Below are 22,887 nucleotides of genomic sequence, written 5' to 3'. Positions count from 1 at the left end.
AAAATTACGTCCTTATATTTAACATATATCCTAACCCCAATTCAGTTTTCCAGTTTTACCAGTTCCCCTGAAACCCATTTGAGGACTATTTAGTAGTTTTTGTATAAATAAGTACGAATTTTCAAAACCGCCTCTCTACCTCCACTCTAAACACCAACTGCTAATCTAATACCGAATTTCAAAATTCCAGTTCTACCCTTTACAAAATCACAAATTGTACAAAATTCTATACCATATAGCAAATACCAAAAGGTACCAAATTTTGTACCATTTAGCACTTTTCGTACACGATTTTCCAAAATGTACTTTCATATCTCAGCTCTATCCGTTCACCTCAACCCAAATTATAGCCAATGTAGTTCCATTTAGCACTTTTCCATAAGTACGAATTTCCAAAACTACCTCAATCCTACACTCCAACAATAATCTGTTCACGCAAATACAAATTATAGCGAACTTCGTACCATTTAGTACTACTTCGTGCACATTAGTACGATTTTCCAAAGCTACCTCCATATCTCAATTCTATATTCCAACAGTAATCTTAATTCCAAATTTCAGGATTTCAGCTCTTCAAATCCAAATCATACTAAACTCACTACCATTTAGGACTTTTCGACCTTTGGTACATCTTTCTTACTCTTCATCAGTGACCTCCATTCCAAATTTCAGGATTCCGGCCCTATTCGTTAACCCATACCCAAATTGTACTATATCTAGTACCAATTAGTATTTTTCGTATAATTTTAATTCGAATTTCCAAAAACCTTTCTTTTTTATTCTCCATCAGTGACCTTCATTCCAAATTTCAAGATTCCAGCTCTATCCGTTCACCCAAACCCAAATTGTACTAAATTTAGTACCATTTAGTACTTTTCGTACCCTTATAGTTAGAATTTCCAAAAACCTTTCATTGTTACTCTTCATCAGTGACCCTCATTCCAAATGTCTGTATTCCAGCTCAATCCGTTCACCCAAATCAAAATTGTACCATTTAGTACTTTTTACTTTCTTCATCTTTTTACTCTTCATCAGTGACCTTCATTCCAAATTTCTGGATTCCAGCTCTATTCGTTCACCCAAACCCAAATTGTACTAAATTTAGTACCATTTATTACTTGTCGTATACTTATAGTTCGAATTCCAAAAACCTTTCATTTTTACTATTCATCAGTGATCCTCATTCCAAATTTCAGGATTCCAGCTCTATCCGTTCACCCAAATCCGAATTGTACTAAATTTAGTACCTTTTAATACTTTGCATGCACTTATGGTTCGAATTTCCAAAAACCTTTCTTTTTTACTCTTCATCAGTGATCCTCATTCCAAATTTCAGGATTCCAGCTCTATTCGTTCACCCAAACACAAATTGTACTAAATTTAGTACCATTTAGTACTTTTCGTACCCTTGTAGTTCGAATTTCCAAAAACCCGTTGGTACATTTTTCTAGCTCTCCATCAGTTACCCTCATTCCAAATTTCAGAATTCTAGCTCAAACCGTTTGCCTAATACAAAGGGTACCATATTTAGTACCTTTTAGTACTTTTCGTACACTTCTAGGTCGAATTTCCAAAAACCCAGCCTTATCTCACCCCTACACACCAACAGCAACCTACACCCAAAATTTCAACTTTCTAGCTTCAGCGGTTTCGTCTGGGCGCTGATGAATCAGTCAGTCAGTCACTCACCTCACTACTCTTTTATATATATAGATTCTCCTACGAAGTACGGAAATGTGTTATATTTATATAAACATTTTTGAGGTTATGTTTAAAATTTATTCTTATTTTTTTTTTTTTCAATTTAAATTGACAGTTTATAAATTTATTCTTAAAGAAACGTGAGTATTTGTTGTAGTGTTTTATATGCATTTTATAGTTATTTGAATATCTAGTCTGTTCCCTTACTTACTACTGTTGAGATCAATTCGTTACAATAGAGATATTAATTTGTTAACTACATTTGTTTATAGAAACAAAAACAAAACAAATATTATGATAAATATTAAACATCATTAAGTTTCAAATAACTCCAACTTAAACAACTTCAAATAAAGCACACATGGTGTGTAATTGAAACCCCTTTTCCCCTTTTAATTTAACTAACTAAACTAAAATTGATTCGAATCTATTCCCAATTCTAATAACATTTTATCTAAACGTTGGCTGGCTTTTTTCAAGTGTTCCAACAGTTTGGTGTTTTTGGCTATGTTGTCGTATTGGGCAACGGATAATGGTCGCAGGTGGGCGGTGCAATGTTTTAAATGTTCCGGCAATGGTCCCTCAAACCGTATATCACATTCCAAGCATTGTCGTTGTATGATTTGCACCATTCCACCACCCGGCATGGTGGGCATTTGAATGCGATGAACAAAATCCAAATGTTGCAGCATTCGCGATTTACTTGATTTGGTCTTCTTACAAAGGTTACATTTCAAATAGCCCTGGTGTGGCATGTGTTGGAAATAGTGGCGCTGCAAGTCCACATGTTTTGCCGTCTTTTGCACCTGATAACATGACAGACAGAGAAATGATGTTTTCTGATCATTTAATGGATGGAATTTTGTTTTAATGGCATTTGCCAGGCTGTGGTCTTCGAAGACATGCAAACGCCATTCCGGTTGATTGTCAAATTCTTTGAGGCATTCTGGACACAAGTAGTTTATGTATTTTTGCATTTCCTGCTTTTGTAACTCTAAGATGGTGTCCAGCTTACAACGTTTTTCGGGAATATCATTTTCTTCCGGTTGCTCCTCTTCAAACATTTCCAAACAAATTGCCTCCAGGTCATTGTCATTTAGGTCCCCATATTTTATTATATGCTGTTTTTCTTCTTGCTGCTGCTCCAACCTCAACTCCCCCTCCTCCTCTGCTTGTTCCTTTTCCAAATCTATACAACTTTCGGTTAAGGCCTTTTGCAGAATATCATTCACCCTGGTCGGCTGGATGGTTGTAGAAAATGCTTTTTCCGCATTCTTAACCTCTCTAGGAACTTTGGAATGGATTCTCCTCTGTATCACCTCCCTTTCATCGGCCATATATATTTGTATTTGCCTCAGGGTCATGGGCTTGGCCGGGCCAGCCCATTCATTGGGGGCACATATGTATTTTTTGTTCTTCAAAAACTCCGCCCTATGATATCGAATGAAATGCAGAAAGAGATCCGTTTTAAACGCCTTTTGGGTTATACAAAATGCACATTGGAAATAGGAAGAATAAGGCAAATGGCTAAAACGATGACGCCTCAATTGATCTCGGGTGGGACCATTTTTTAAAGTTGCCGAACAATCATTACAGAAATAGTCACGGCTGTGGATAATTCGATGCATATTCAGGGTTTCCGAGGTACCCAGATGATCGTTGTCAATGTGTTCCTGCCATTCGGCGAAACGTTGAAACAGCTTACCACACTGAGGACATATGAAGCGCATAAAAAATTCCCTATTGAAACGTGGATGACGCAGGGTGATGGCTTGGCGCATTTTTTCCATTTTATATTCATTATCCAGTTTGGTCATCAACTGGCCATGGCAACGAAACAAATGCACAGAGAGAGCCCTCTTCTTGACATACATGCCAGCACAATAGCGACACTTGAAGGGTCCACCATAATTTAAATGGGAAAAACGATGATTTTGTAGCAGGGCCAAGGAGTGCAGGCCATGGGCCAAACGTTTCATACACACCTGACATTCGTGATATTTGTTGTCGATGATGCGAAATCCGAAATCCGTTGCTGTTTTGCTGTTATAAGCATGGATGGTGTTCAGATGATGACGCCACTCACTTTGGCTATCCATAGTTTGGCCACATTCGGGACAAACAAAAATCATGTGACGTTCCATGCTCACATTTTTATCCACATCCTCAGCTTTGGCACTGGCTATCGCCGCCATTGTGTTAGGAATTAAAAACTTAAGTAATTGGTTTCGTTTGGTGATTCAATGATTTCGTTGTTTTCTTCTCCAGGATTTTTTCGTCTTCCTTTTTACATGTTTACAAACAAACAAATAACAGGATACTGACTTATTTATTGCAATGACAAGTTCACCCTCCCTTCTTTTTGGGCAAGACAAATGTCACTTGTCAATGCGGAAAACAACCCCCTTGCATAACGGTAAGTTACGACTGTTAGGGGTTGCCACTATTGACCCAAAACTTGTTTTGCAGGGTTGGAAATGCCAATGAAACGAATTTTCTCCCCCTTTTAATAGACACAACGGTCAAGAGCCAAAAGAGGAGTCAGACTTTGGGATATTTCATAAAGGAGAAAAAGTGTATTTTTATTGAATAAAGAGAGAGAGAGATAGAGAAGGACATTAATTTTCCATTCAACAAATAAGAATAGAAAACTGACTTTTTAGGGGGTTATTCTAAAAGTCATAACTAAAGGGGAAAGTGAAAAAACTCACGGGAAATTTTCATACCGAATAACCCCCTTATGCAATGATACTCCCTGTGTAGCTTCTCTCCAAAATTACTTTTAACAAGTCAAAATTGTGGTGGTTGCCTCTTCTCGCAAAATGGTTCAGTGGTTTGGGGTAAAAAATATAGTAGAGGACCTTTTTGAAATCGATTTTTCATTCAAAACCGAAGTCCCATACGGGACAAGGGAGACTTTCTCTCATATCAAAGACGGAAAGGGTCTTTCTTCAGGAAAGGGCCTTAAGAAGCACCCTTTCTTCAGGAAAGGGTTTTAAGAAGCCCCCTTTCTTCAGGAAAGGGTCTTAAGAAGCACCCTTTCTTCAGGAAAGGGCCCCTTTTCTTCAGGAAAGGGTCTTAAGAAGCACCCTTTCTTCAGGAAAGGGTCTTAAGAAGCACCCTTTCTTCAGGAAAGTGTCTTAAGAAGCACCCCTTCTTCAGGAAAGGGTCTTAAGAAGCACCCTTTCTTCAGGAAAGGGTCTTAAGAAGCACCCTTTCTTCAGGAAAGGGTCTTAAGAAGCACCCTTTCTTCAGGAAAGGGTCTTAAGAAGCACCCTTTCTTAAGGAAAGGGTCTTAAGAAGCCCCCTTTCTTAAGGAAAGGGTCTTAAGAAGCACCCTTTCTTCAGGAAAGGGTCTTAAGATCTTCAGGAAAGGGTCTTAAGAAGCACCCTTTCTTCAGGAAAGGGTCTTAAGAAGCACCCTTTCTTCAGGAAAGGGTCTTAAGAAGCACCCTTTCTTCAGGAAAGGGTCTTAAGAAGCACCCTTTCTTCAGGAAAGGGTCTTAAGAAGCACCCTTTCTTCAGGAAAGGGTCTTAAGAAGCACCCTTTCTTCAGGAAAGGGTCTTAAGAAGCACCCTTTCTTCAGGAAAGGGTCTTAAGAAGCACCCTTTCTTCAGGAAAGGGTCTTAAGAAGCACCCTTTCTTCAGGAAAGGGTCTTAAGAAGCCCCCTTTCTTCAGGAAAGGGTCTTAAGAAGCACCCTTTCCCCTGGAAAGGGTCTTAAGAAGCACCCTCTCCCCTGGAAAGGGTCTTAAAAAGCACCCTTTCCCCTGGAAAGGGTCTTAAGAAGAACCCTTTCCCCTGGAAAGGGTCTTAAGAAGCACCCTTTCCCCTGGAGAGGGTCTTAAGAAGCAACCTTTCCCCTGGAAAGGGTCTTAAGAAGCACCCTTTCCCCTGGAAAGGGTCTTAAGAAGCACCCTTTCTTAAGGAAAGGGTCTTAAGAAGCAGACTTTCTTCATGAAAGGGAACACCCTTTCTTCAGGAATGGGTCTTAAGAAGCACACTTTCTTCAGGAAAGACTTTCAAAAGGTCTGCTATGGATAAAAGACGTCATAAAGGTCTTCTATGTATGGGAGACTTCATAAAGGTCTCCTATGGATGGGAGACCTCATAAAGGTCTTCTTTGGATAGAAGACCTTGTAAAGGATGGAAAACATCCTAAAGGTCATAACGATCTTCTATGGATAGAAGACCTCTTAAAAGTCTTATTTAGTTAGAATACCACCTAAAGAAATTCTATAGACCGAAGACCTACCAGAGGTCTTCTACAGTCGGAAAACCTATTAAAGGTCCTCTACAAATAAATAATCTCCTATAGGTCCTCTGTAGATAAATGATCACCTAAACGTCTTCTATGGATAGAAGAACTCTTAAAGGACTTCTTCGGATAGAAGTCCGCATAAAGGTCTTCAAAATAGAAGACTTCCTAAAGGTCCAGCGATATTAAATGTAATAATAATAATTGTTCCACCAACATCCCAGAAGGGACAAGGGAGACTTCTCTCATATAAATGAGTGCACCCCGATTCATATTTAGCTCAATGATATAGGACCTACTGTTTATCGCCGAGTCCGAACGGCGTGTCTTAAGACACCACTTTGTAGAGAAGTTTTACATGGCTGCAATACTCAGGAAACGTCGCCAACATTACTGAGGGGTATTTTGCCACCGTTGAAAATTTTGATTTTGACTGGCCGGGGATTCGAACCCACGACCTTCAGCGTGCAAGGCGGGTGTGCATACCATTGCACCACGGTGGCACCCCCAAAGGTCTTATGTCGATCGAAAATCTTCCAAAGACCTACTGTCCAGCGAGGACCTTCTATTGGTTTTTTGACTTTAAAAACCCCTTCAAGAAGACCTTCTAAAGGCCTCGACACATACTGTCCGTTGAGTGTCGCGTTACAACAATCACATGAAAACTTCATTGTTGTTGTTTTTGACGCGACACATAACAGTCCATAGGTATCCTCCTGTCCATAGAAGATCAAATTAAGTTCTCTTGTTCTTCTTTTTTCTGTCCATAGAAGACCTTCCAAAAGTCTTTAGTCCATAGAAGACTTCTAAAGGTCTTCGGTTCATAGAATACCTCCTTCGGTCATCCTAAATGTCTTCAGACCACTGAAGACCTTCTAAAGGTCTTGGGTCCATAGAAGACCTTCTTAAGAAATTTGGTCATCCTGAAGGTCTTCAGTCCATAGATGACCTTTTAAAAGACTTCTTTCCACAGAAGACATTATACAGTTCTCTTCTTCTTCTTCTTTCTATTCATAAAAGACTTTCTATAGGTCTTCAGTCCATAGAAGACCTTCTAAAATGGTCCTCAGTCCTTTTAAAGGCCTTCTCTCCACAGAAGACCTTCTAAAGGTCTTCAGTCAGTAGAAGACCTTCTAAATGTCTTCGGTCCATAGAAGACTTTCTAAAGGTCTTCTGATCATTGAAGGCTTTATAAATGTATTCTGCCCATTGACGATCTCCTAAAGGTCATCAGTACATAGAATACCTCCTAAAGGTCTTCAGTCCAAAGAACCCTTTTAAAGGTGTTCGGTCTTCTGTCCATAGAAGACTTTTTAAAGGTCTTCTCTGCATAGAAGACCTTGTACAGGTCTTCGGTCCATAGAATATGACCTTTTTAAGGTTCTGTCCCTGACCTATTAAAGGTATTCTGTCCATTGAAGACCTCATAAAGGACTTCAGTACATAGAAAACCTTCTAAAAAGGTCTTCGGTCTTTTGTCCATAGAAGACCTTTAAAAGGTCTTCTACAGGTCTTCAGTCCATAGTAGACCTTCTTAAGTTCTTCGGTTATGCAAAGCTCTTCAGTCCAACGAAGATCTTCTATAGAAGATCTTCTAAAGGTCTTCAGTCCAAAGAAGGCCTTCTAAAGATCTTCAGTCCATAGAAGACCTTCTTAAGGTCTTCGGTCATCCTAAAGGTCTTCTGCCCATAGAAGACCTTCTTTAGATCTTCGGTCTAAAGGTATTCGGTCCATTCAGTCCATAGAACATCTTCTTAAGGTCTTCAGTTATTGGAAGTCTTTCTAAAGGTCTTCAGTCCATAGCACACCTTCTAAAGATCTTCGGTCCATAGAAAACCCTCTTAAGTTCTTCGGTCCTTAAAAGACCGTCATGAGTCATTCGGTCATCCTATGGGTCTTCAGTCCATAGAAGACTTTCTATAGGTATTCAGTCTAAAGGTCTTCAGTCCATAGAAGATCTTCTAAAGGTTTTCAGTTAATAGAAGACCTTATAAAGATCTTCGTTCCATAGAGGACCTTCTTAAGTTCTTCGTTTAATAGAAGACCCTCTTAAGGTCTTCGGTCATCCTAAAGGACTTCAGCCCATAGAAGACTTTCTTTAGATCTTCGGTCTAAAGGTATTCGGTCCTTCATCCTAAAAGTCTTCAGTCCAAAGAAAATCTTTTAAAGGTCTTCAGTCCAAAGAAGACCTTCTAAAGGTGTTCAGTCTATAGAAGATATTCTAAAGGTCTTCAGTCCAAAGAAGGCCTTCAAAAGATCTTCAGTCCATAGAAGACCCTCTTAAGGTCTTCGGTCATCCTAAAGGTCCTCTGCCTATAGAAGACCTTCTTTAGATCTTCGGTCTAAAGGTATTCGGTCCATCATCCTAAAGGTCTTCAGTCCATAGAACATCTTCTTAAGGTCTTCAGTCCATAGAAGTCTTTCTAAAGGTCTTCAGTCCATAGCACACCTTCTAAAGATCTTCGGTCCATAGAAAACCCTCTTAAGTTCTTCGGTCTATAAAAGACCGTCATGAGTTATTCGGTCATCCTATGGGTCTTCAGTCCATAGAAGACTTTCTATAGGTATTCAGTCTAAAGGTCTCCAGCCCATCAATCTAAAGGTCATCAGTCCATAAAAGATCTTCTAAAGGTTTTCAGTTAATAGAAGACCTTATAAACATCTTCGTTCCATAGAGGACCTTCTTAAGTTCTTCGGTTCATAGAAGACCCTCTTAAGGTCTTCGGTCATCCTAAAGGACTTTCTTTAGATCTTCGGTCTAAAGGTATTCGGTCCTTCATCCTAAAAGTCTTCAGTCCATAGAAAATCTTTTAAAGGTCTTCAGTCCAAAAAAGATCTTCTAAAAGTAGTCAGTCCATAGAACACCTTCTAAAGATCTTCGGTCCATAGAAAACCTTAAGTTCTTCGGTCATGAAAGACCTTCATAAGTCATTAGGTCATCTATGGGTCTTCAGTCCATAGAAGACTTTCTATAGGTATTCAGTCTAAAGGTCTTCGGCCCATCAACCTAAAGGTCTTCAGCCGATAGAAGTGTTTCTAAAGGTTTTCAGTCCATAGAAGACCTTCATAAGTTCTTCGGTCATTCTAAGGGTCTTCCGTCCATAGAAGACTTTCTAAAGGTCTTCAGTCCATAGAAGACCTTCTAAAGGTCTTCAGTCCATAGAAGACATTCTTAAATTCTTCGGTCCATAGAAGATCCTGTTAAGGTCTTTGGTCATCCTAAAGGTTTTCTGTCCATAGATGACTTTCCAAAGGTTGTAAAAGTCTTCTGTCCATAGTAGATCTACTAACGGCATTCCATGGAACCCTTCAAAAGGTCTTCCGTTTATTGAAGAAAAAGTGACGAATTTTGTAAATTTTAATATTTTGTTTGCAATTTGTTCGAAATAAATTATCGTTTATTCTATGAAAAAAAATTAACTTTTCTAGAACGATTCTTAAATATTCATTAGCTATGTGTGGCGGTGGTTGTGGTGGTGGTGGTGGTCGTTGCCTCTTTTAACATATTATCAAGACGTACACTGGCCTTTTTTAAATGTTCCAAAAGGCGATTATTCTCAGCGATACTAAATTGAATTTTCGGCAAAGGCGACAAATTCTTCGGACACAAACGTATATGGGTCCTATATCGTGGCAACGTAGCATATGTTTTATCACATTGTAAGCAACAAAACTTTTTCGGCATCTGTTTTGTTTGGGCGGTGTTCGATTCGCGATGGGCATGCATTAAATGGACATAGTCCATGTGTTGGACCATTTTCGGTTTACTTGACTTGGTTTTACTGCAAATGATGCACTTGAGGTACGATTGATAGGGCATATGTTGGAAATGATGACGCCTTAGATCGGCATGTTTAGAGGTTCGTAGTATCTGATTACAAACCAGACATATGTACAAAGTTTTTAAGCTATTAATGGGACGAAATTTAGATTGTACGGCATTTATGAGATTGTGTTGCTCGTAGACATGGGAACGCCATGTTGTTTGATCATCGAATTCATTGCCACATTCCGGACACAGATAGTGGATGTATTTTTGCATTTGTTTGGTAAGAACGAAACCTTCTGTTAATAGTCTTCCACCAACATTATCGGCGGGTAGCTCTTCAAACATTTCCTGGCAAATGGTTTCCAAATCTTGTTCGCTTATGTCGGAAAACTTTACAGTGGTAGTTCTTGCCAGTGTTCTGCCCTTAGGCATTAGACCATTTAGACTTTGATCCAAAGCATGTTCATGATTAAACTTCACCATTGCTGCAGCTTCTGGGTTACTTTCCTCCTCCAGATTAATATCTAGCAGGGCCTTTTGTAATAAATCAGTTTTGGGCCTTTTTAATTTTATTGTCTCACCCAAAAGATGTTGTATTTCCTGGACAATTTTTTGTTCAGCACAACCACCCCATTCGTCTGGCAATACAATTTGTTTTTTATATTTTAGAAACTCTTTGGGATGATACTTAATAAAGTGCAGCAGTAGCTCGGTTTTGTATTCCTTGCGACTGTAGCAGAATGCACATTGGAAATAACTGGGATATGGCAAATGTGTGAAGTGATGTCTTTGCAGTTGACTACGAGTGGGGCCATCTTTGAGCGTGAATGAACATGTACTACAATAATAATTATTTGTACCAGTTATGCGATTCATTTTCAAGTCAACCGATGTACTGGGATGTGCCGAGTCTAAATGTAACAACCAAATGTGAAAACGTTCAAATAGCTTACCACACAAAGGACACAGAAAGCGTATGTAGAACTCCTTATTGACACTTGGATCTCTTAGGGCATTTTTGGTATCAACACCACCACGAGTAGGAACATCCGCTCCTCCGCCTCCTTTATTTACTAAATTACTGTGGGTACGAAAAAGATGATCAATTAAAGACCGCTTTCGAAAAAATGAGCCACGGCAATGTCGACACCGATAGATTTTCGGAAAGGGCAAATGATTGAAGCGATGATATTGCAGCACAGCTGGAGTCTGATGTCCATTGGGTATCCATTTAAGACAAACTTGACATTCATGGTGATTGTTATCGATCTCCTTGAAATTGAAATCTTTGAAAGTTTTGTTCGCATAGCCGTGGACATTGTTGATGTGCCTGCGCCATTCTGCTTGTGTTGAACTCTGTTTACCGCATTCCGGACACAAGAACAGCATATGTTTCTCCAATGAGTTGTCGGTATATCGGGATGTGGCCATATTAGATTTGTGTATAAGTAGTAATTATTATTTTAATTTTTTATTGGAATGAGGATCACCTGGATTCACAACGCCAGTTTCAATTCAAAAAATTTATATAACAGGTAGATTTTGATGAGATAAGATTTATAGTTATCCAATAAGCAGCATAGGTCAAATTTCAAATTCCAGAGACTGTTGAGTAATAAAAAAAACATCAACAATCACTAAGTAAGACGTTAATAACAAATAAAGGGAACAAGTTTCCTTTTGGGGGAATCTCAAGGATCGAGCTGAACTCTTTACCATAACAACGATATATATCTTTTCCGGGGGGAAATCCATACTCCACGAGATATGGGTCTTGACTTTTTACATTTATCACCATTATTAACCTTTACAATATGGTTAGCTTTTTAAAGCCCATGAAAAGTGCTTTCTAAGGCCCTTAAACGTATTTAATTTTTTAATAATAAAAATTTATTAAATGATTATACTGAGTATTCCATTGCAATAGCATGATGTCAGTTCTGTGATACCTTTATTTTAACTGTGATTTTATTTATTTACGCAATTATTTTATTAATTGCCGTGTAGACCAGCTTTTAATAGTAATAAGTATATTATATTTAAATTAAATATCCAAAATAAACACAAGCTCTTGATAAAGTTGGAAAAAAGCCAACGAAACGTTGAGCGCAATGTGAACTAAAATTATTGTAATAACTAAACACTGATCAAAACAGTGTCAACATTTAAAAAATTACCAAAAATAAGTCCCAATTTACATTAGGAGATTTTACTTGCGGCAATTGTCAGTTTGTAGGTGAGAGAGGGGGCTGAGAGGCAAAGGGTTACCATATGCCTCACCTCTCTCTCCATCAAACTGGCAATTGCCGCAAGTAAACTCGCCTAATGTAAATTGGGACTAAGTTTTATTTAAGTGGCCGGTTTTAGGTCGGGACTTTAAAATTTCTCCTACGGACAGGAGCAAAAGTCGGCCACACTAACAAATATTTATTCTAAATTGCAAGTTCCTTTTTAAGTAGCCGGCCAAAAGCCAGGGAATTAATACTTTCTCCAATGGACAGGTTCAAAAGTTGGCTAAAGGGGTGTTTTCACTACCCATCAATGGCATATGACCTGAAATTTTCCATCGGTATGCAATATTGGGGATTTTCCTTATGCCATTTACTTGTTGCGTCCACACCAGCAAAAATGCAGTGAAATTACGTCTCCACATTGTCTGTGTGGGCAGATATGGAATGTTTTTATTTGGGGTCATATGACATTGATGGCTAGTGTTAACACCCCTTAACCGAACGAAAGTACTCCCCATAAGCTTTAAAATCGTGCCCCATATGATATGTCAGAAAATGACAGACCCATATTTTTGAAAGTTAGGACTTCCCCGGGAAAGCTACATATCGTTGCGATCAGTATTTATCAGTATGGTAAAAATTTCATCCCCATAAACGAGACTTAAGACAAATAAGGTTGTTACCATACGAAGAATGTAACCTAAAGAACACAGCATAAACAGCAAATCGTATATTCCAAAGGCATGGACCAGCAACAAACAGGATGAATATTGGCTGTGGAAATAAATGAAAGGGGTAGAAAATATTACTAACGATTCACAAAAAATATGACCATTACATACCATATAAATTATAATAATCTGAAATCTATAAATCAGTCCTTTTAGACCTAGTGGCTTTGTACAAGAACGACTATCTTTTTCAACAATCAATCTGTTGTTTTTATTATTTTTCTATTAATAATGTTTTGTTTCATGAAGGGAAAAAGTTCAATTAAAGGATTCATTGAAAAGAGCGTATGAACTAGTTACCTTGACAGTCAGAGTGCAATAAACAAGGTGAACATGGTGTAATTACGACCAGTTGATTTTTATTTAAAAAAATTTACATAAGCTCTGTTCCTTCACGTGCAAGAATCTTCAAGTTTTACCACTTTTTACTCGAAAAGAGTTCCTTTACTAAAGACACCATACAATTCATAGAGGAGCAGTTTAGGTTAGGTTAGGTTTGGGGATGTAGGTTTGGGGATATATATATATTGACTACGCCACTCGGAGACCTTTCGGTCCATTGTAATCATCCATAAAAAAGAGATTCAGAATTACCTGAAGGGGTGTTGACCGCTCTAAGCGAGAGATGAATGGATTCAAATTTTACGTTGTTAAAGGATCCTTCTATATCTAGGAAAGCCGCCAAGGTAAAGTTTGAATTCTCCATACTTCTCTCAATGAAACCCACGACCTCATGAAGAGCAGTTTCGACAGATTTACCTTTCATGTAGGCATGCTGCGAGTTGCTCAGCGAGGCAGTGTCTACAAAGCTCCTAACCTCCAGTTCGATCAGTCGTTCGGGTGTCTTGAGGAGAAAGGAGGATAGGCTAATAGGTCTGTAGTCTTTCGGTGCAGAGTGACTGGCTTTCCCCGCCTTGGGGATATAAGTTACCTTTACCTCTTTCCACAGTTCTGGTACGCAGGAAAGAAACAAACAGGCCCTAAAGATCTCCTTCAGAATTTGGTACATCTGCGGTGCGGCAAAATGAAGCATCGCAGGAATTACTCCATCTGGACCAGGTGACTTATAGGGTTTGAATGTACTTACTGCCCACTTTATTTTGTTTCTGCTTACAACCTTATCAATGAGGCTCTCGTCCACTGACTCTTGGACTTGGAAGTTTTCACATTCAATGTGAAGGTTACTGGCGTCCGTGCAGTCAGGGAGGTGGGTCTCAGGTAGAAGGTTTAGAGTCTCAAGACCTGAGTCTGTCCACGTGCCGTCCGGTTTTTTGACACTACCAATGGATTTGGGGTCCTTCGAGAGTATCTTACGGAATCTGGCAGCGTCGTTTACCCCTTCTACAGACTCACAGAAACAAACCCATGACTTCTTTTTGGCGCGCTTGATTTCACTCTTGTATTTGTTGAAACTCGCTTTATACGATTCCCAGTCACTGTCAAGTTTCGTCGAGTGCGCCCTGTTGTACAGCAGTTTACAACTTTTACAATTTTTGCCGGTTTTACCATTTTTAAAAGTAAAGGAACAGACCAATAATCTGTCAAATTAATTTTTGTTGTGAATTAATCATTTGTATGAGCTTTGTTCCTTTAATTTTGAACCGTCAAAAATTGTAAAAGTTGTAAACTGCTCCTATATGAATTGTATGGTGTCTATAGTAAAGGAACGCTTTTCGAGTAAAAAGTGGTAAAACTTGAGGATTCTTGTACGTAAAGGAACATAGTTGTATTCTGAATTTATAAATGCAACACTGCGTTACATTTGGTCTGTTCCAGAACTGCAAGAATCTAAAATTTTTTACTACTTATTTATTTATTTAGTTAGAGCAGTTTTTAAACATATGCTAAGTTTCAGAACCTGAACTTTTTACAATTTTTCCTTCATAAATTTTACACAAATTTCAAAAAATAGTAAAGCTGTAAAAGCCGCTGCATATACAGTCCTGCTCTGTTCCAGAACCTGCAAGAAGCTACGGAACAACTCTAGTTTAGTAAAAACTAATTTGTACTACGATACCATTTTTTCCTTTATGTTATCGATAAAAATAGTAAAAATTAGTACATTCTTGCAGTACTGGAACAGAGCTAAAGGCAGTTTGTGTAAACTCGACCTTTGTGATTATGAAAAAATAAATTATGCATATTTACATTACCAATAAATTACAACCCTATTGAAATTAACGGTACAATTCCAATATTCTGTCTGTTTATTTGTGTGTAAAATAAACTTCAATTCGTTTTAATATTGTAACCAATTTTCAATGTTGTTTTGTAAAAGTTTGTTTAATAAATAATGAATCCTCGTACATACGATCTAAATGAAAATGCCATAACCACACTTACAATGATACCACTACCAAATGAAAAGTGTTGTGCACCAACCAACATCACCACCAAGGAGCCCGAAGAAACTCCCAAAAAGCCGCCACGAACCTTATGTCAGGGTATACAACAAATTTATTATGAATATTGTGCCAACACATCTATACACGGTGTCCAATATTTGGGAGATCGACGTCCATTGAAGGAGAAATTTTTTTGGATATCAGTTTTCATTGTATCGATTTATTGTTGTACGATTTTAATAGAAAATATCTACGAGAAATGGACTGAGACACCGGTAATTGTTAGTTTTTCGGAAAAGTCGACCCCGGTTTGGAGTATTCCATTTCCGGCTGTAACGATATGTTCGGAAACGAAGAGACCAATGCGTAAAGAAGGTAAATAACAGTAACTGATAATAGTATTTCCACAAACAAAGGGAGACTTCTCTCAATAACTGATATATTGTCTTTTATTCAAAGAACTTCCTCTTAAATGTCGATCTTTTATAGATAGAAGAATGAATACCTCATGAAGATCATACATAGAGAGAGTCCTCATAAGTATCTTACATAGATAGAAGTCCTCATGAATATCATACCATCCTCCAATGGTTTTTATTGATAACCTCCTAAGAATTTTCTAAGGAGGGAAGACCTTCAAAAGATGGAAGGCATCCTAAGAATCTACTGTATAGCGAAGACTTCCTAAGGGTATTCTGTATATGGAAGACCTCCTTAGGGTATTTTATAGATGGAAGACATCTTAACGGTCTCCTATAGAAGACTACCTAAGTGTCTTATATAGATGGAAGTCCCACTAAGGGTGGTCTATAGATGTAAGACCTGCTAAAAGGCTTCTATAGATGGAATACTTAAGAGTCTTCTATAAATTGGAAACCTCCTAAGGGCCTTCAATGAATGGAAAACCTCTTAAGGACCTCTATAAATGGGTGACCTCGTAGGTGCCTTTTGTAGGTAGTTGATTTTCCAAAGGTTTTCTATACATAAAGTATGTTTTTATGCATAGAAAGCCTCCCAAAAGGTCTTCTATAGATGGAAGATCCCCTAACGTTTTAGGTTTCATTCATCAACACTCACCGTTATTTATCTTTTTTTATTTCCAGGTCCCACGTTTATGCAACTGTTGAATAAACTCAAAACTGATTTGGCTGAGGATAATGAATTTAGTCCAGAAATAAATTCCACCGAATTCCAAGAATTCCTAACCCTCCTACATATTTGTAATACACAAATTGTTGATGATGGTATTAAACCTTTGTCTAATCATGCCCTCGATTATATTGGCATACTGAATGAAATGGTGCCGGATTTTGCTGAGCATTATTTCTATTGCAAATGGTTTAGCCATTTTAGTGCATGTGACCAACTATTTACCAAAGCCTATACTGAGGAGGGCATCTGTTATACGTTTAATGGTTTGAATGGCACCGATTTATATCGTGAGGACACGGTGCAATATCAACAAATGGGTTTGGAAAGCACTGTACAACATTCGGAAATAATTAATCGTTCCCTTAGCTGGTCTTTGGAAGATGGATATTCGTTAAATAGTGGTCTGCACACATATCCTGCCAGGGTGTTAAGTGCTGGTGCCCGTGCTGGATTGTTTATTGTTTTACAGAGTTTTAAGGAGGAACTGGATTATGGTTGTCGTGGTCCCATCCAGGGATTTAAGGTATTGCTGCACTCACCGGATGATGTACCATTGGTTTCCAAGCAATTTGTACGCATCCCTATGGGTAAGGAGATTGTGATAGCTGTTAAACCCAACATGATTACCACATCGGCGGGTATTGCTGAATATGAACCAAAACGCCGTCAGTGTTATATGATGAGTGAGAGGTCGCTGAAATTCTTTAAAGTCTATACCCAAAACAATTGTGAATTGGAGTGTTTGGCAAACTATACATTGAAGACATGTGGTTGTGTTAAATTTTCCATGCCCCGTACCCCCGACACTCCGGTGTGTGGTGAAGATAAAATCCATTGTTATGATGCGGCTGAGGATAGTTTGCTGTTCAAGGAATTCACAGAGGGCTTGAAAGATATACTCATGAATGAGCACATTGAAACAGAGTGCAATTGCATGCCCGCCTGTACTTCGCTGGATTACAACACCGAAATTTCCCAAGCCAACTTTGATTTGTTTAATATGCTGGAGGCCATCGGCAGTGAGGGTTATTTAAAAGACAACCCTGGGGTTGAGATGTCACGTCTGTCAATCTATTTCAAAGATAATCAATTTATTACCTCCAAACGTTCCGAGCTATATGGTGTTACGGACTTTTTGGCCAATTGTGGTGGTATCTTTGGCCTATTTATGGGGTTTTCCATTCTGAGTATGGTGGAGATGTTGTATCATTTCTCGTTGCGCCTGTGGTCAAATATGAGGCAGGCAAGATAAATGAGGCAGGGGCCTTTGATGTTGTTGTTGTTTATTGTTTGTTATTTGTTCAAGTTTTTATTTGCATGATTTTTAATTTATTATTTTTTTTTAATTTAAAGTTACGTAATTATCTGTAAAAATATTGCGTTATTTTTGTTGCATTTTTTGTTTAAAACAATGATATATTTAGAAGTTAAAAAATTGTTAATCATGTAAATATACGAAATCTCTTACTAGAAAATGTTTTAATTTTTTACATTTTTTATTATTATACGAATGATTTGTTATTTGTTTTAAATTTTAAAGATATGTAATTTTTTGTAAATATATTTTTTTATTTTTATATTATATTTAATATTTTTTATATTTATATTTTTATCTAAAATAATAATAATAATAATAATAATAATAATAATAATAATAATAATAATAATAATAATATATTTATAAATTAAAAAAAATCATAATTTTTTATTTATTTTTTTTTTTTTTTTTGTGTGAACAAATCATATGAGCTTTATTAGGGGAAAATACTTTAAAAATAATAATTTTGTTATTTATTTAACGTCAATGCGAAGGAAGCCATCCATATAAGCCTATTCTCCTTTTTTTTTAATTTTTTGTATAAATGGTTTTGAATTTTTTAATTATTAATTTTTTGTCTGTAAATATATATATTTTTTTACATTTTTATTTAAGATAATTATAAATTTATAAATTAAAAAAACATCTACTACTCTATTTTGGTTCAAATTTTGATCAAGGGGTCATATCGGTCACTCCTTCCGGTAGCTATCACATACAATTTTTCGACAAAGAGCAGTTTATGATGATTGTTTAGAATTTTCGTGGGCACACTTCGTGCACGACAGTTTACGAATTAAGTATCGCAATTAAGAAAAAAACATCAAATCGAGGAAGGAACATGTCGGAATATTCTCTTGTGATAGATTTAAGTGTTTGTTTTCAGTTAAGTTTAAGGACTAATCATAATCTAATCTATTTCCTGGGGTTTCATAAACTACCAGACTGAAGAACTCAAAGAAATCTGCAAGGGTCCGCCTTAACGAGCTATACGCGAAGTCTGACCTTAAATAACGTCAATTAAAGCACAAATATGTTCCTATTTTGTCTAAAATATAACATAGACAACCAGAGACATTCGATAAAGCAATAAAATGTAAAATTTGTATTGCTTATTCCATAAATTTTACGGTAATTCTAATATTTCAGTGGGACTAATTATTTTGAGATCCTAAATTTTACGGTAATTCTAATATTTCAGTGGGACTAATTATTTTGAGATCCTAGAGCTCTTTGAAGTAGTTCTTATGGATAATATATGCTCCTGAGCTTCGCTAAATATGCGAATTCTTGAGTTTTTCATAAATTTTATAGTTTTCACAGCATTCCAAGGGTCAAATTACAAGCAAGAACCTTGGAATTACCTTGTAATACATTTTTGGACCTTAACTCAATCAGAAATGTACAACATAACTAAAGTTTCCAAAGCATCAAAATAAAAGCATGAAATTTGTATGAAATTTACACTGTTAACTAGTATGCCCTCGTATTATGATCGTTAGGGTCACTTGAAGCGCTTTAATGTCGGATACTTTTACATTGCTGATTCAAGGGATGCTCGAGGATTGTACCAGACCTTATTACAAGGTAATTCGAAGGCTTCTGCATGTAATTTGCCCCTTGGAATGTTGTGAAAAGTATAAAATTTATGAAAAACTCAGGAATACGCATATTTAGCGAAGCTCAGGAGCATATATTATCCATAAGAACAACTTCAAAGCGCTCTAGGATCTCAAAATAATTAGTCCCACTGTATTTCCTGGGGTTTCATAAACTACCAGACTGAAAAACTTAAAGAAATCTGCAAGGGTCCGCCTTAACGAGCTATACGCGAAGTCTGACATTAAATAACGGCAATTAATCCACAAATATGTTCCTATTTTGTCTAAAATATATCATAGACAACCAGAGACATTCGATAAAGCAATAAAATGTAAAATTTGTATTGCTTATTCCATCAATTTTACGGTAATTCTAATATTTCATTGGGTGTATGTACACTTTTTCCCTATTAATTTTTTAACAATTATAGAATTTACCGTTATTCGTATTATGGAATATATTTTTGTTGTATGTAATATTGTTTATTAGGGATATGAAATAGATCTATGTACTTGGATTTTCATAAAAATGCTTCCTTACCCTTAAAACTCTAGATTTTTAGGGTGTATGTAGACTTTTTTGGTTGACTGTATATTTGACTCCTACATATGTATATCGGATCACTCCATGGTAGAATAAGAAAAGGTAGCAGCAATACACAGCTGACTGAACTGGGTTGTAACGTTAGTGTCAAATTTCATATGACATTTTATACATATATTTCTATTTCGATGTACCTTAGGGACATATATTTTTCGAGAAAAAAAAATATATCGTTCGGAAAAAACCATTTCCCAGAAAGACTTCTTCATATCAATGATATGTAACCTCCTCCAAGTTCGAACGATAAGCCGCGCAGTAAATCCCCGCTTGTAGAGGCGATACGTTTGTTAATATGTGAGGTATTTTGTTAAAATTTAAAAAATAAAGCCCTAATAAACATGTGCTTCTTTGATTTCTAAAACAAAACATTGAAACAGCTTCTCCTTTTTCTATGAATTTCCAGCGACCCCAAACTTTTCTGCAAGAATTCTACTTTCTGCGAGAATTTATGCATTTAGTGGAATGATGTGGAAACATAAAAATTGAAAATGTAACGAATTTTCATTCATGTTTTCCAAAATATTCAACCAAATGTGAAAAATTATTAGTTTTTTAAATTCCAATAATTTATGGACATTTCCTTGTTTTGTTTACAAATACAACTGGCAGTAACGTTACAAACAAAAACAAATTCCTTTGTGGTTGTTGTTCGAGTTGTATTTGTTGTAGTATTAACTTTACCTTGTATTTGTTCTACCATGGGATCACTCATTGAAGTCTCTAAACTCCAAACCCATTGAGTACTTACCGAAAAAAATCGACAAAAAGTAGAATTACACGAAAGCGGTATTACGGGTCCAATGGTTGAAATATGTCTGGATTACGCCAAAAAAATCATTGAATTTTTCTTTGGAGGTTCGAATGTGATGAAAATAAGTTCAAAAGGCAAAAATATCCCTTCATTTCGTTAAAGAAATAAAAAAAATATTGCGTTTGACAAAAGTGTTAACTTTATTTTGACGCGTCATATTTTGGGTTATTTTGGTAATCTTCATTTATTCCCTAAGGCCCATACCTATATACGACAGTATAATCAGGGTGTGTGTGGTGAAAAAAGTAGAACACATGTATTCTTATGAGAACTACCGAAATACATACAGTGACACAGAAAAGTATACATACACCCTACAGAAATGCAGTTTTGGCTAAATCGTTGGGTTTTTCAGCAACAACTGCACTGTGTGGCTCCTTGGTGACAAAATAACCATAATTACACAAATTTATTTTAATCTAATGCGTATATTTAATACAATTGAAGAAATTCAATTTTCACAACACAGAAAAGTATACATACACCCCAAGGAAATACGAGTATCATCGTAAAACTTATGGAATTAGTAGCAAAATTTATACATTTTTTAGTTTTGGCGAATGTCTCTGGTTGTCTGAGATATATTTTAGAGAAAAGAACATAATTTTTGGGGGTCAAATGCCGTTATTTAGGGTCAAATTTCTTATATACCTCGTTAAAGCTGACCCTTGCTTAATTTTTTGCGTTTTTAGGTATTGTACTTTATAAAAAGCACAAAATTCGTATCAGATGGCAAATCTTGAGACACTAGGAAGTTTTGAAGTTGTTTTTGTGCGTAATATACCTTCTTGAACGTCGATAAATACACGTTTTCCCTCAGATTTCTCAGGAAGTGAATAGATTCCGCGGAATTCTTGGTGCAAATTACATATAGATGGCCTTGAATTGCCTTGTAATATTGTCGGATACAATCCGTCTGATTATAGTTCAGTGAACTATTGAACTATAATGAACTATATCCACTGATCTAGTTCATACGCTCTTTTCAATGAATCGTTCAATTGAACTAGTTCGTTCATGAACTATACAACTCTAGCTGTGTTCCAGAACTAAAAAGTTTTTACAATTTTTACGACTTTTACACATTTTACTCGAAAAAGCGTTCCCGTACACAAAAAAGTTGTAAAATGTTCACTTCTCTTTAAACAAAAATGGCGCTGAATGACGCTCTCTTTAAAAACTTTTTACACGACAAATTTGGTCGAGTAAAAAAATAGTAACATGGTTGCCGGCGTCTGATTGGCTGATACGCCGACTTTGACATTTGTTCCAGTTTTTTTGACGTATTTTCCATTTTTCCGTTCCCGAACTATTTCAAAAAACTTGTGTGTGATAACAAATTTTTTGCAGTTCTCTCTTTTACGAGTTTTACCATTAAAAAGTACGGGAACGAAGCTTCTATTCACCATGTCGTTCACAAATACATAAAGTGACGGCGTCATCTATCTTTAGGCATGCCTTCGTAATGTGATCAGTTTGTTTATGTTTTGAATCAAGGTACATGGATAGAAAAAAGGGAAAACATAAAAAGAAAAACACACGCACAAAGCTTCTATCAATTTCTACACACACACAACATACGATTTTTTGCCAGCCACCTAAATGAAGGATGTTTTTTTTCTAAAATTAATTAATCTTTCTTAAAGAATGCAATAAAACTATGTAAATGTAATATTTATGTTATGGAGTAGTTAAATTATATTAGTTTTTGGTTTGTTTGTATTTGGTGTATATATGCGTTTTCATCAAACGACCGATTAAGAGCCGGTGAACGATTTTTATCCGAATGATTGAACTGTCAGTGAACTATGAACTAGATTACTGACCTAGTTCAGTTTAAAGAGCTGAGCTATTGAACTAGATTTTTCAAATGTACTATATTGTACAACTCTAGTACCTGTATGATTGTGCCATGTTGTAAGTTGAACAAATTCAACTATAGCTGTGTTCCTTTACTTACCTGAGGTTACCATTTTTACCATTTTTAACCTGTAAAGCATGGCACAATTACCCAGGTAGTGACATCGTAAAATGTTGAATATGTTATGTCAAAACTTTCTTTATGTTGTTGGGGAAATTACAACAAAAATAATTTTTTATAAAGGGATTTGACTTTTCATATTCGATCAGCTGGTGTGATACCACTACCTGGTAGTTCTGCCATGCCTGCAAAGCGTTCCATAACCCCAAAAAGTGGCAAAACTGGAAGCAATTTTTAAGAGAGTGAGAGTGGAGAGAGAGAGAGCGAAAATGGCTTTCTCTTCTACCACAGGCTACCAGCAAAATTTCTGCAGGTAAAAATGGCAGAACTGATTTTTCGACTTTTGTTAGACGATTATTTCACAAGGAAAAAGAAAATGGGCGAA

The 22,887-nt window shown here is 36.6% G+C and overlaps 3 protein-coding genes across 5 annotated transcripts; 1 reads left to right on the top strand and 2 right to left on the bottom strand.

Annotated features, from left to right (window-relative positions):
* Positions 1-1,756: 1,756 nt before the first annotated feature.
* LOC141399048 (uncharacterized) lies at positions 1,757-8,869 on the bottom strand. The gene has a single exon (XM_073977052.1). The coding sequence runs from the start codon at positions 3,894-3,896 to the stop codon at positions 2,112-2,114; it is 1,785 nt and encodes a 594-aa protein (XP_073833153.1). The 5' UTR covers positions 3,897-8,869; the 3' UTR covers positions 1,757-2,111.
* Positions 8,870-9,323: 454 nt separating this feature from the next.
* Positions 9,324-12,975, bottom strand: LOC141399053 (uncharacterized). Of its 3 annotated transcripts, none has more exons than XM_073977073.1 (3): positions 12,802-12,975; positions 12,648-12,733; positions 9,324-11,333 (listed from the first exon to the last, which is right to left on the bottom strand). In XM_073977073.1, exon 3 carries the CDS (start codon positions 11,157-11,159, stop codon positions 9,408-9,410), a length of 1,752 nt encoding a protein of 583 aa, XP_073833174.1. In that variant the 5' UTR covers positions 11,160-11,333; positions 12,648-12,733; positions 12,802-12,975; the 3' UTR covers positions 9,324-9,407. The 3 variants fall into 3 exon arrangements, with proteins under 3 accessions (XP_073833174.1, XP_073833164.1, XP_073833185.1); XM_073977063.1 differs by having other exon boundaries at positions 12,643-12,733; positions 12,802-12,963; XM_073977084.1 differs by having other exon boundaries at positions 12,660-12,733; positions 12,802-12,954.
* A 1,958-nt stretch (positions 12,976-14,933) lies between these two features.
* On the top strand, positions 14,934-17,587 carry LOC141390566 (pickpocket protein 28-like). The gene is made up of 2 exons (XM_073963517.1): positions 14,934-15,410; positions 16,139-17,587. Exons 1-2 carry the CDS (start codon positions 14,984-14,986, stop codon positions 17,437-17,439), a joined length of 1,728 nt encoding a protein of 575 aa, XP_073819618.1. The 5' UTR covers positions 14,934-14,983; the 3' UTR covers positions 17,440-17,587.
* Positions 17,588-22,887: the final 5,300 nt, after the last annotated feature.

Source organism: Musca autumnalis, unplaced genomic scaffold (assembly GCF_047663935.1).
Source record: "Musca autumnalis isolate F117 unplaced genomic scaffold, ASM4766393v1 scaffold_1, whole genome shotgun sequence".
In the NCBI taxonomy this organism is placed as follows: Eukaryota; Metazoa; Arthropoda; class Insecta; order Diptera; family Muscidae; genus Musca; species Musca autumnalis.
Note: the sequence above shows the minus strand (reverse complement) of the source record. Positions and strands in the feature narration are given on the sequence as shown.

Coding starts and splice junctions, on each gene's coding strand:
- LOC141399048 (XM_073977052.1), bottom strand. CDS start 3,896: ATGGCGGCGATAGCCAGTGCCAAAGCTGAGGATGTGGATAAAAATGTG.
- LOC141399053 (XM_073977073.1), bottom strand. CDS start 11,159: ATGGCCACATCCCGATATACCGACAACTCATTGGAGAAACATATGCTG.
- LOC141390566 (XM_073963517.1), top strand. CDS start 14,984: ATGAATCCTCGTACATACGATCTAAATGAAAATGCCATAACCACACTT. Junction 15,411..16,138: donor GAGACCAATGCGTAAAGAAG/GTAAATAACAGT, acceptor TTTTATTTCCAG/GTCCCACGTTTATGCAACTG.